Genomic DNA, 13,313 nt, shown 5'->3' on the forward strand with positions numbered 1-13,313 from the left:
GCGCACATATTATACAATGTTATTTCGCTTCAAACCCACAATACACCGCTTGGCCGCATATGAAATTCGTCTCTGTCCTGCCCCATGTGCTTACGAGCGCTCCTGTTCACTACTCTTATATTATTTTTCATGGGTTTTTCTCCGCATTGTGCAAAATCCAATTTCGTTGTGACATTTTCCGGCCACCAACCTTTTATCTGTCCTTGCCGCGCCACAAACCTCTGCTGGTTATGTCCTTAGTTTGACCGCCGTCGCTGTTATTAAGATTGTTGCTTTAGTGGTTGTATCTCTTTCGCTAAGCGACAATGTCGCCGAGAGTTTATCTCTGCTGCCGTCAACCGTGGGCGTACGCACGCACTTATGGTATGGATTTGTGTGGTTTGTGCCACATGATGTGGTTTTGATTTTCCATCTTGAAAATGGCTGCTCGGACAAGCAATAGCAATCACCCAGCGCACGGCAGCGGACAGACAAATGGGACGTGAGCAAAATGTGTCGGAAATAGTTCAGTATGGGAAGCATTATCAATAAGAAGCTGTACATTCCTTCAATGAAGAGTGGGCGGCAATCTATAGTAATTTCATAAGTAATACATATAAGCGATTTACAAAGCTTGGAAACTATGGTCATCGGGTACCAATAACACGTGGTGCTAAATATTTGCTTCTAGAAACTCACGCTACTAGTACTAGCAGATTTTGACTTTTCGTTCCTTTGATTACGGTATGCCAATTGAATGAGATTTAATGACGGGTACTCCAGAACTACGCATCGATATAATTTGAAAATATTTGTTCTGTAAGATTTGAAAATTGGATGGCGATCCTCTTTTCGATTTCCCATAGTTCTCCAAATAATTGCAACTATTTTCAACTCGAACAAAATGCCTGATGTTGTTGGTTGCAGGCAAAGTGAATGTGGAAATCGCGAAAATTTTTCCGCGCGCGTTGGTGGAAGGGAGGTTTTCGCCGTTGTGTTTTCGGCTTAATTGACGCCGCCGATGTTGGCGCAGTTGCATTGCAGCGGAAATGGCTGAATTAATTTTCCGCTAAAAGCTATTTAATTAGACGCAAAACAACACGCGCACAAAAAGGAAGATTCGCCAGCAGCAAAACAATTCCGACAATTGCCGCAGTGAAACAACAGACGAGTGATGCAACAAGCCAACACATACACCACACCTACCGTACCGTGCCCGCTTTGTATGTTTTTGCGCCACTACCTGTTCATTTCCGGTTTGCGTTCCGTCAATCCTCGTACATTCGTTTGCATGTGTGTGTCTGCTGCTGGTTGCACTTGCTGTTTCGTTCTGAAAACATTCCCCTCAGCACTTTCGTGCTTCGTCCTGCTGGTCCTAACACCATTTTTAGTGCTCTAACTTTGGCTTTGTTTTCTGCGCATTTCGGCGCAGTTTGGCCAACCAAATTCAATTCTTTCCCTGGCGCAACTGTACTTACATACCTCATTTATTTCGGTGCATTCGCATTGTTTTTAGATTTTACGCTTGTGTTGGGGTTCTGAGCGAGTAAGAAGTTGGAACCGCCTGCTCTGGGTCACTTACGACCAAGAGCAGAAGGGTCTTCAAAAGCTTATGGCTTGACATAGAAATTTACTTTCAGTGCCAATGTAATTCCGCAATTTCCAGCACATGCGCTGGGGTTGGCATAAACTCGTGTTTAACAAGTCGTAAGATATTGATTTTCGATTAACCCGCAAAAATGTCAAATGCGGGGGGGCTAGGGCATATCTCCGCCACATCCTCGGCCCCGTGCACATAAAGGCCGTTGTTTAAATTTATGGTTGATTGCCATTTGCAATTACAGATTTGCTCTTAATTTTTTGTTGCAACTGGTGTGGCATTTTAAACAGAAATAAATTGCAACGCATTTCGCGCTGAAACAACACGCTTTCAATTACAGTTGTAAGCTGCATTTGCTTTCGCACACACGCACACACTGACGAGTGCTTACGAGAAGGGATGCATAAGTACGAACGCGTTTTCATTAAAGTAGCGTTGATTTGCAAAGTGTTGCATTAACAGCGCCAACAGCCATTACAACGGCAACATAATTGCAGCAACACTAGCAAATTGAATTGCATTTGTTTTTGCTGCTGTTGTTGAAAAACTTGCACGCTTAATTTGCAATTGACCCAAATATTAGGGGCCGATGAGGCGTGCGCCCTCAAATACCCCACAGCATTATCCAAAGTTTACGAACGTCCGTGTGTGTGTATGGAAGTGTGTGACAGTCAACATAAATACATTCGTGGAGAATAAAAATTGCAGTCCTTTAATTTACAGAGCGATTGATTTTCTTATTGTTTTTGTTTTATCAGCGCTGACCATTTTGAATTACTTGGAATTTATGTAAAGTCTCTTCTTCTGGATGTTTTACTGAGAACCGATTCATTAAAAATTATTTTGGAAGCCTTTCAGACAACGAGGAATCATATTCCTTAGTTCTTATTGATATTTTCAGTTTCGTTTCATTATTCATTTAAAGAAAGGAAGGTGAGATTTTTTGTGGAACTAGCTTCAGATCTCGTGAATCCACCGCAGGGTGAATCCGTGCTTGCGCTAGTGTACGGGGAATATTTCATTTTCTTTTGTCAGTGTGGGTGTATTAAACGTATAACGGTGTAACGAGAGGCAGTATTTATTTTTCTACTGCTTCTAGTGGATTGTTGCGGCCGTTTAGTTCCACTAGGGTATGTAACGCTCAAAGCAGCAGGAGCAGATCGGGCAACAAGTGATGCAGGACAATGAAACCAGCTAATAATAATAACAATACAGGGACAAAAGAGACTACGCATAAATAAATAATTCGGAATTGCCGCTGCTATATTGGACGTGGCGAATTAAGGCACTGGGCTAATGAAAAGTTATATGACAATAAGGGTGTAGCAGCAGAACTGCGGAGTGATATCAAGCATACATTAAAACGAAGTCTGGCTGAGCACATAACAATGAAAAGGGACTGGACAAGAGGGCGTTGAGTTAGTAGTATCTTTGTTGAGTATACATGTCTGTCTGTTGCCCATATACGAGTATGTCCACGATGGAATGAGTTAGAAGCCTAAATCACAATAATTGGAATGTCCAACATAGCTGGCACTGTGAACTGAATCCTGCAACGTGGCTTACTTGCTGCACATGGTTCACGAATTAATTTTGTGAATATTGCTGTACACACCATATATATATTTATAAGAGAAATTTTTCAATCTTCAGTAGCGCCCAAAGTTTGTTTTTATGCTGTATTGCACAGTGTTATCGAGTCTCGAAGAAAGTTTCAAATTCTCATGTAGAAATGTACCTACTGCTCGCTTGTAAATAAAGCTTGTGATGCAGTTGAATTCATTTGTTTCTACGTGTTTACTATGACCTTGCTTCGCCCGCATTATCCTTAGCAGAGTACCGCTCGGCTACAACCTCCAGTAGGCGATCGTTCACTCGTAAAAATTATCAGAATTAAAAATTGTTCATGCGTTGCAAATTTAATTTAATTAGTTTTCGAAAAATACTCGCTGCGCTGAGGACAACTCCAAGCCGAAGGCAAAGAAGCGAAGTATCTCCCAGTCAGCAGTTGTTGTGGCTTTCACGAAGATTCGCCTTTTTGAAGCGCCCAATGACCATCGCTGAGGCCGAGAGATACCCGGCAGCGCAAAGTTGCTCTTGTGTCGCATCACTGGCACATTTCGCGTGAGAAGTTCATCGCTTGGACAGTAACGATGGCCATAGGCTGTTGTTTGCGCCGCAGCTGTTGTTTTTCCTTCTCCACTGGCGCGCTCTCACTGCTTTCACCAAACTGATAAGGCGATTCCATACCCACGAAGAGAGTGCTCACTCATTGTTTCCAACTCACAATTTAAGTGGGATTAAATTAAAATATTTGTATGCCTTTAAAATTCCATTCTCTTATTCTGTTCGCTTATGTTGTTGTGTGGGTTTTTCGTTCCCGCTTTGTGTTTGTTTGCTTATGCGGAAATATTCCGATTTGCTGTTTCATTCCGACTGGCACAGCTGTTGTTGTTATTGTTGTTGTTGTCGGTATGGAAATTTCAAGGAAATTGTATGCAAATATATTTAATATCTCTAAGCGGATTTCCAATTAAATATTCAACTTTCCGAGGAAAGTTCCTCTGTGACAATGAACCAGGATGGCTGCGTATGTGTGTGTGTGTGTGTGTGCGTGCGTGTTGCTATGATATCTTTAACTTTCTTTAAAAGATATTAGACTTGGCTAATTTTATGCGGAGTGCCTGATCCTTATAAGTCCTGCTGGCTATACTGGCACTCCAATTAGGCAATTTCCATAGGTCTTCTAGAGCGTGAGTTATGCTACAGCATTTTGTCAGCATACTTCTCTTGCTTTTATCTAAGTTCTAAAAATCGATACAAATTATGAAGAATTCAAGTTGTATAATCGGCTGGGCGGGAAACGCGTTGGTGGCCCTACTTATATTTGTGTTTGTACTTAAAATTGCTTAATTGCTATATATTTATATTTACGTATAGCATATATAATTGAAAAGATACTCACCAGCCTCCTTGGCGTGTCAGAGTGAATCCGAATCTCGAATCCCGGTCGACCGAAACCCGAATGCCGACAATGCCTAATCCCTGCGGCGTGATGACCTGTCCACGCATTACCGACACCCGACTGCAGCGCACAGCGATATGCGCGACAAATCGAACGGGTTGGTGGGGAATAGGGGGATAGAACAAGGCACAATTAGAGACGTTAGAAATCGCATTCATGAGTAATGTCATGATAGTGTAGTGGTTGAAAACATAACGGCGAATAAGAGTATTTATATGTGTGGTTTCGGGTAATGACAAAGAAAAAGGCGGATGCTGTAATTTCTGATGAATTGTGGTCTTCAATTATTTACGAGAGGAGTAATTGAAAATCATGAAAAACTAGTGAGCTATGAGGTTATTCAATCATAAGTTGGTGGTGATTAACGGTATATAAAATCGACAACCATGTGTTGACCATAATCGAAAGTAATTGAATAAAATTTCGAAATGTAAAAGTCTTAAGGTCCTAGGATGTGAAATGCATGGCATTTGATGCAGAAACTTAACTTAATCTTAAAATAAAGAGTTGAGAGTACCATACAATAAGACTAGTTTATATCGAGTTAAAGTGAAAGTAAAAGTGCCAAGAATAATGTTGAACAGATACTGAATGCAATAAGTTGTCTACTCAACCGATGTTTAAAGAGATATTGGTCCGTTCGAACCTTCTTAACGTAATCGTATATCAATAAATTATGAATGCATATAACGGAAGTATTTACAGAGTCGATGTGCCATTTTTTGTATGTGTGTGTGTATTGAAATTTTGCAGCCCTATTCGGGCTTGAATGTAGCTAATAAATGGCACACCGACTTTTGTTTTGTTTAATGTTTTATAAGAGTATAGTTCAGGTTTGAAAACATGCAGCTGAAAAACTCTTAAACTATTTCGAACGCTTTCCTTTTAGAAAAATATAGCCCTACGATAAGTTTCATCTTGCTTCCAGAATGTTTGAAAAGTTGCACAAAAGCTGTTTGCTAACATAAGCCGTAATATGACAGCGTTACAACAAAAAAAAAATAATAATAATAACAATAACAACTGGCAACAACAAACAAACTTTGAGAGCTTTTACGAGGAAAAGCCGTAATTTTTTGAATTTATAAATATCTTATTGGCGGGTGCACAACGCGCCCCGCCTACAAACATGGACTGTTACATGGCTCAACGGCCCTTGTGTGCACCAAATGTTTGCAGATATAAATAAATGAAGCACAGCACCGTAAGCAGCGACGTAACGTCACAAATTCATCCACATGAGCGCTCTTACTGTGAGCAATGCCAACAACCGCGTGTGGGTGTGTGTGTGCGTGTCGTCGCAACTGCGCCACACATTCATGTCTGGGCTCTTTGCTACATCCATTTGACGGCCGTGCCACTTGTTGTTGTAGTAATAAAATGTACAATATTGCTCACTCACACATGCGCGGCTTGTAATCGCATTAGACGTGTCCTCGTTACCCTTATGGCTCCCCCTGTGGGCTGTCGGCAGGCGCAGCGAAAGTTCTTCTGGCAGTTCTGACTGGCTTCAGGTTCTGATACTTTCGAGCTTTGGATATCGTAGTTCTTCCTTTCTTCCTGGAGTCTCATCAATTGTTTGTTTAGTGCGGCAACAAGCTTATGATTGAACGCCGCAATTTCTTTCGCTTTGATCAAATCACATTCGGCGCTCACTCGAGCTTAATCATGTCGTTCTTTCAGGGCAATTTCATTTAACGCGTTTTGGGTTATTTGCGAGCGTCTCCTCTCGCCATCAGCTTGCCACCACATTCATCTTCGACGACAAATCTTGTGCTTGTGCGCTCGTGTGTTGTGTGTGTGGCTGTGAGTGAAGCCCTTCTGTCTTCCTCACACACAGACGCACGAGGTGTATGTATGCATTGTTATTGTGTCGTCGCATTTTCGTAATAAAACTTGCTTATTTTCATGCACTAACACACTTAAATAGTTATTTTACCGCTAACGCTTGACTGCATTAAAAATGTGTAACACGCCTCAACATATGCTACAATATGCTGTTCGGGTCACCCGTATGGAGGTATGTAAGTGTGCCTGTTGATGCGTCGTATGAGCTGGTAAGCCCATAGATCCGCAAGCAATTTTATCGCCGTAATTTTTTGTTTACTTGCAACATTTTATTGGACGCCGCTCTATCAACTATAAACGGAGGAATGCGTGCGTGCCACTGTTATGCCGTTTTGTTATTATTGCCATAAAAATAAGACTTTCTTTTAGACACAAATCATGTACGGAGCAAATAAGTGGAAGTGAGAGAAAAATGAGAGATTTGGATACAAAAGGGCGGAAATTCGAATTCCGAAATATTTGCCTTTTAACCGTTTGATCCGACGCATTTTGATGTACATATATACCTATTTAGGGAGTCTGCAGGTTCTGGAGAAAAAACTCATGGCTTTCGGAAAAATTTTCATGTCAAAAATAAGAGGTATTGACCATCTGGAAACTGAGTATCATTAAACTTGTCGTAGGAAATGGTTGCTTTCGCATCCCGTTAGCACTTAATACTTTTGGAAAATATGAAGGAAATCTCTCCATACGTTCTCAGAAGTATTAGGGATAACCCCTGGTCACAAAAGCAATTTTCAGTTCTGTAGTTAAAGCTGCCAAATACAACAGGTCGGCATTAGTATACAATCGTACTTAATTTGGCCTAAATCGAAGTCCAAGCGGGTCGCATCACCTATCTTAACTTACTCAGCATAAAATAACTGGTGAAAAAATCAGAGTCATTACGTAATTAGTTGCGATAAAATACATGAATTGAGTAAGCAAAAGACAGGAACACTCCCTGCAGAATTATTATAACGGACGTGCGGGGCTGGATATAAATATTTTCCACTTCGAGCGCTGAACGCAAAAGCTTACATAAAACTTTACACTTAACTCGAAGAGGCAAAACAACCTGGACCGGTACAATGGGGAAATGAGACGAAGGCGAAGAAGAAATGAAAAAGTAATTACTTTCCATTGGCACATCAATTAAGCAATGCGATGGCAGGGTGGGAACACCAGTCAGTAGAATAGAGAAAAGCCATAAGCGCCAACTATTCAACTGAACGTTCTTCTCTCCTCGTTCTCGAAAAGCAGGTTGAGTGCAGCTGAACTGCAGCAGCAATGTAACTGAAACTTTGCTCGATATCAACTCCAAATATATACAAGTGCTACACACTCGCACACACAGATACACCGTTGCGGGGTAAGCAGTCGCAGGCATCTGACCACGGCACCGAACCGAGTCTGCCAACCGACCGACGTACTGACCACATATACAATGAAGCAGCCCTTCACACACCTCTCGGTGTACCCTGCCAACGAAATAAGCCAACCAACTATCATAACACACTAACACAGTTGCGGAGCTCGATGGCTTGGCAAGCGGCTAACCAGCAATGCGACTAATTCTAATGAAAGACTCATAAATGCAAGTGAGTCAATTTATGGCATAACGTCTAATCCTTGAAATGGATAATATTTCATGTGGCATGGAGCGGCACGAGGATATGCACCCGACGCCAGAGACTTGGCACAAGTGCAGAGCATTGTAAGCAAGCAAAGAGGGCGGACGAGCCGCAAATTGAAAATTAGTGAGTTGTGTGCGAGTGGCTAACGGGCGTGAGAGGAAAGGACGAACAATCGACGGAGGCCGAATCGGCAGCTGAACAGCGACAAAATACAATCTGCGAAATGTGTGTCACACAGGCATCGGAGTGTATAAACAAGTCGTCGGCTCACGGAACTGTTAGGATGTGAGTTAGTAGTGAGGGCTTACATGTGAGAGGAGGTACAAAGCCCATATATGTGCACCATCATCCATCCGCAGTTTAGCCGTTTTACAAGCGTTTACTTTAATCATTTTCCACTTCCATTTAAAATTCCGATTAAATTTAGCACAAATTACAGAGTATATTTATTTGGCGTTTGCTATTAGTCCCAAGCCAGCATTTTGTTCCTGACAATATTATTATAAATTTGTGAAAATCATTTACAGTATGGATTATCCATTAAAGTGAAATTAGTGCCTGAAAGTATGCAACGGATTTTGTAGAGCTCTGTACACATTCTCGAACAAACTCTTGTGTCACTTTCTCCTTGCAAGGCAAACAAAGGCCAATATAGGACAAATGTTTTTTGCGCTGTGGCAACGCTGGCGCTCCATCATATAACTTTGTAACTTTGTTTCAATATGTGCGTTTGTTTTTTTGTATGCGACACAGAGATGATGAAGTGGACAATTAAGACAATGCTACACACATTATGATCGAGTGTGAGAGCGCCTAGATATTTGCTCAGCGCGTTGAATGTGTGAGCGGCCTAAATACATACAAACGCTATACTCTCACCTTCGCTTCGCTCTGCTCTTATCAGTGCATTCACATTTATAAACAGTAAATATAAATATGGACTTGTGTGTGAGGCTGCCTGCCAATATTGTAGCTCGGTCCATAACAATTATTAACATATGTATGTGTACATGTATACGGGTGTGTGCAAATATATGAGTCATTCGTTGGCCAACATATCGTAACCTCGGGCATCTGCGACTGGGAGCCTGTTTACTGTCGTGTATATCGCCGTCATGGGCACTGAAATATATGTAGGAGTTGCAGAGATACCACACTCCCACCGATGACTACTTTAGACTACTCGTGCTGGCAAATAATAGATTTTTCTTACCAAAAATTAGAGTTTTAAAGCGCTTTCTTATTTCAATTAACGATCTCCTGCTACCTTTTTAACTCTTGTAAAATAGTTTTCGACCTTAAGGCTGAAGCGTAAATAGGAATAATTTTACCTGCTGGAAGCCCTTTTTCAAACACTAATGATAGCATAAATAGACTGCTTCTCAATTGGGTGCACCAGTCAGGTCACATCAGAGACCTATTTTGCTTCGAGATAACAGTACTCATATTCAAAATTGATACTCGTCAAAATAAGTTTCTGATTATTGCAATGAGTTGAATTTGGTGTTGGAGGAGCGACGGGTTTTCGAAAATTCAAAGCGACTTCCGATTTCTGCATTTGTTTCCCTGTTTGTTTTTGTAAAACCACCATTCCGTTTTCACTATCCAAATAAAATTACTGTCATAGCAAACATTGAAGTCTCATATTATTTCTGCCCTCAGAACATGCACGTATGCAGCCAGTTTACGATAATGCCACTAACAACAAAGAGGCGCCTGAATCATAAATAAATTGTCGCGATTTGAAAAAACGCGATCACTGGCATCTTTGACACAGCGAATTCACAACCACAACAACAAGAACTAGACGCTCATCAGTATCGGTCACGGTGCAACTCCACTACAGTGTCCACATGCAGAGTTGAAAACATTTGCAACGCTCCCATTCTACGAGCTTACCACATGAACTCATATTCGGCAACACGCCCTCTCTTGCTAGCGGACCGTAGAGTCGCAATCTCAGCCAATTTTCCTACCAGCTTCCACCATTTTTTATCTGCGACTGTGGTGAGACAGACACATCCACATGTTGCATTACCTTTTAGCCAAGCAAATAATTTAAATTTGCTGTTGCAAAAGACAGGCTGTGCGAGTGTTTGTGTGGATAAGTGCCCGCAAAGTAATTTATTATATGCACATACACACACATGTAAGGCGCGATGTGTTCAGAAAGGCAGAACGGTGCTTAAGTTGAGGAGTTTAGCCATTCTTTCTTTTAATTATCGCTTTCAAACCCCTTTCGGTTCTTAAGCCATTCATCTTTCATCGCCACTGCTCCTACCTCTGAATATGTACGTAGGTATATATGGATGTGGAGCTTTGCAAGCTCGCATGTGGAAGTGAGTGCGCACAGTGTTGAAATTCTATTGCTTCGCCGCTGGCACTTTTCTAGATGAAAAGGGTTGTGAATTTTACGACTTTTTATTTTGATTCTCATTAACTAAGCAATCTAAGTTGCATCTCCAGCATTGTGTTGAATATGGAATTTGACGAGAAGTCGCCACTGAGCAGCTTTTTGGTGGTGTTCGCATTTTGGCGCCGTAAAGAGGGATTTCAAAACGCTTTGAACTGAATGAATTCGAATAATTTCTTGATCTACCGAAGTGAAGTTAGCCTGGCGAATGCGAGCTTTAAATTTCCACTTTTCAAAACAGAAAATTTCGCATATGTGACGGAACTTGTTGCACTGTGCACCGCCTTCCGCGACTTCGCTGCTCCCACCACTTACAGGTATGACAAAATGGCTGGAGAGAAGGAGTGTGTGGGTATGTTTGTGAAGCACACATGTGCAGCAGTTCATAGTTGTGTCTGCAATGTTGATGAAGTGTTGCTTGACTCACCATACCACCAGCAATCCTAGGCAGCCCCGCTCCGCTGGCGTGTCGTTTTGGGAATTCCATACATTGCCATTCCATCCGCTCATTCACTCAACCACCGGTGCTCCTCATTCACACATTCACGCATTCGCTCAGTCATTCAAAGCTTTTCGCAGCAACAACAATTTTAAATAGAATTTTTAAGTTTGCTCGCACAAAAGTAGCGCTTTGTACGGCATAATTTGCACTTTGTAAATTTACATAGCGACACAGGGCTATGAAAGCGCCTTTCAGCCAGTCGCTGTGCACCAAACATGCCACATGTGTTGGTGTGTGTTCATTTGAGGCTTGTGCACTCCTTTGTGCAGAGAGTTATGTACACACTAATTTAGTATGGAGCAATTTTGTGCAGCTGAAGCATTTTTTGTGAGAAAGGCTCTGCATGTGAAAGTGAATTCTATTGCTTTTTGTGCGAGTTGCATGCATACACATTTATTGGGGCACATAATATGACATGCAAAAGTGACACTTGAAAAGCTGTCGCTGAGTGTTGCAATTTTCTGCGCACTCGCATTTTCGAGCCCCTCAAACAGATGACGGCAGCAGAAGGCCCAACTACTCACCACATGCCACTTGCTTAATGCGAGCGACTTGCTGCTCTACACACCTACACTGCAGCTGAGCTCAAGTGGCTTTTACACAGTAAATGTTGCTCTTATTCAAATGCCATTGTGAAATTCAATTATGAATATTTCCACTCAGAAGAAGCAAACTGTTCAAATATCATTGGCTGCGCTTGGGACGTTTCGAAGTCTTAATCTTTGCAACTAAAGTATCCCGAGATGGTGCGTCGGCAATTGCTTTGACGTCGCTCTGCCCAAGCGTCGGATTGAGACTACACACTAATGCACACGCGCACTTATAAAGCAAATGGCAGAGACACCCGGCACTCTCAACTTGCCTCTTCGCGAGCGGCAAGTGATAAATACAAATTAATGCAGCCCAGATGTCACGTGGAAGGCGAGCAGTGTCACTTGTTTCAGGCAGGCAATTTATTCCCTAAGCTCCACTTGCATGCCAGTTGCAGATTCAGTTGCAGTTGCAGTTGTGACGCGTCAAGGCCCAGTGACGTACTTTTATGCACGTTGTTGCACACACAAACCACGTTCGACCTGATAGTTGCATGAGTTGGCCGATAAATTCACCAATCGAAGCGTTAACGCCCCATTGATTATTTGCGAACGGAGGACATCTAAAAGGAAGCACGAGGGCTTTAATGTAATAATTAACAAAGCGAGGTCTATTCGTTGCTTTCTAAATAATAACTGAAGAAGACTAAGTTTCCCAATCTCTCTATTGGGCGCTCTTACAATGAATGCAGACGCACCAATGGGATTTGGTCTGATGACTCCATCACTCGAGGATATGTGCCACAGAGCAATCACTTACGATCGAGGATGAGAGGGAGCCTCATTGTTGCAACACAAAGGTAATATTTAAATAATTCTTCTGTAAAACATTTTGAAAAACATTTCAAAATGTGCTCATTTCAGGTGTTATTTCACCATACATGTATGTACATGCTATTACAAACTGATTCACTGGGGCGTGAGTTCTTCAGCCTGCCTATTTGCCACCGGGCAGTCCGTTCAGCGCCTGTCGCACTGTGGCGATTATAACGTTTCATTACACACACTTATGAATCCGCTTACCTTTCATTTTAAGTTGTTTTTATTGCTGTTGTTGTTATTGCTTTTATGTACAGGTTCAAGCGCCGTTAGGAGGCTCCTGGCCTGCAGAGCGCCCGAAAGAATTCTAAGTAGGGTATATTCAACTCATCAAGGAATTCTATTTGGGACATAACGGTTTCTGTCCAATAGAGTAGACAAAATGGCGGTAGTTGTGGTTTTAAGACTTGCATATCCTGCCGATTATACTTTTAGTTGGCCACGATACCGTTTAGTGTCTTTAAGGAGCAAACTACAACGACTTCGTGAGCGGAGTTCGCCTCAACAGGTTTGCACTTTCTCAAAGCGCAATCTAATCACATAGCCTCGCGCTTGGCTTCATATGCTTTTAATCTAATTGAAGCTTACTGTTTCCATTTTCTTTCGCTTTAAAAGCTCTCTGCTGCCTTTGGCCCGTTTGCTTAACTTCCGGAAATAGTTTGGCAGCCATGTCGACGTCTTTCCCATGGCGGACCAGCTTGCGTCGTTGCTTGTGCAACCTTTTTGTAGCATTTAAAGTTAATTATTTTAATTGTAAGTTGCACAATAAAAAAAAGACATTCGGCAACGTGGGGCAAGGGCAACGTAGGGCGAAGGAGTGGCAGGTGGCGGCGCATTTGATGGAAGTACATTTGTAGGCTGTCACAAGTAATTATGTCGGTTGCACGAATTGGAAATGAACAAAGCCTTGCTTCCCTTCCA

The 13,313-nt window shown here is 42.0% G+C and overlaps 1 protein-coding gene across 4 annotated transcripts in view; it reads right to left on the reverse strand.

Moving 5' to 3' along the window:
* The window catches only part of Ten-a (tenascin accessory), a 219,474-nt gene that overhangs the window by 22,696 nt on the left and 183,465 nt on the right, over positions 1 to 13,313 (reverse strand). For all 4 annotated transcript variants that reach the window (XM_036365139.2, XM_036365141.2, XM_036365143.2 and 1 more), the window contains one exon: positions 4,545 to 4,664. In XM_036365139.2, coding sequence (XP_036221032.2) covers positions 4,545 to 4,664 — 120 coding nt within the window. The remainder of the gene's footprint in view (positions 1 to 4,544; positions 4,665 to 13,313) is intronic.

This window comes from Bactrocera oleae, chromosome 5 (genome assembly GCF_042242935.1).
Source record: "Bactrocera oleae isolate idBacOlea1 chromosome 5, idBacOlea1, whole genome shotgun sequence".
In the NCBI taxonomy this organism is placed as follows: Eukaryota; Metazoa; Arthropoda; class Insecta; order Diptera; family Tephritidae; genus Bactrocera; species Bactrocera oleae.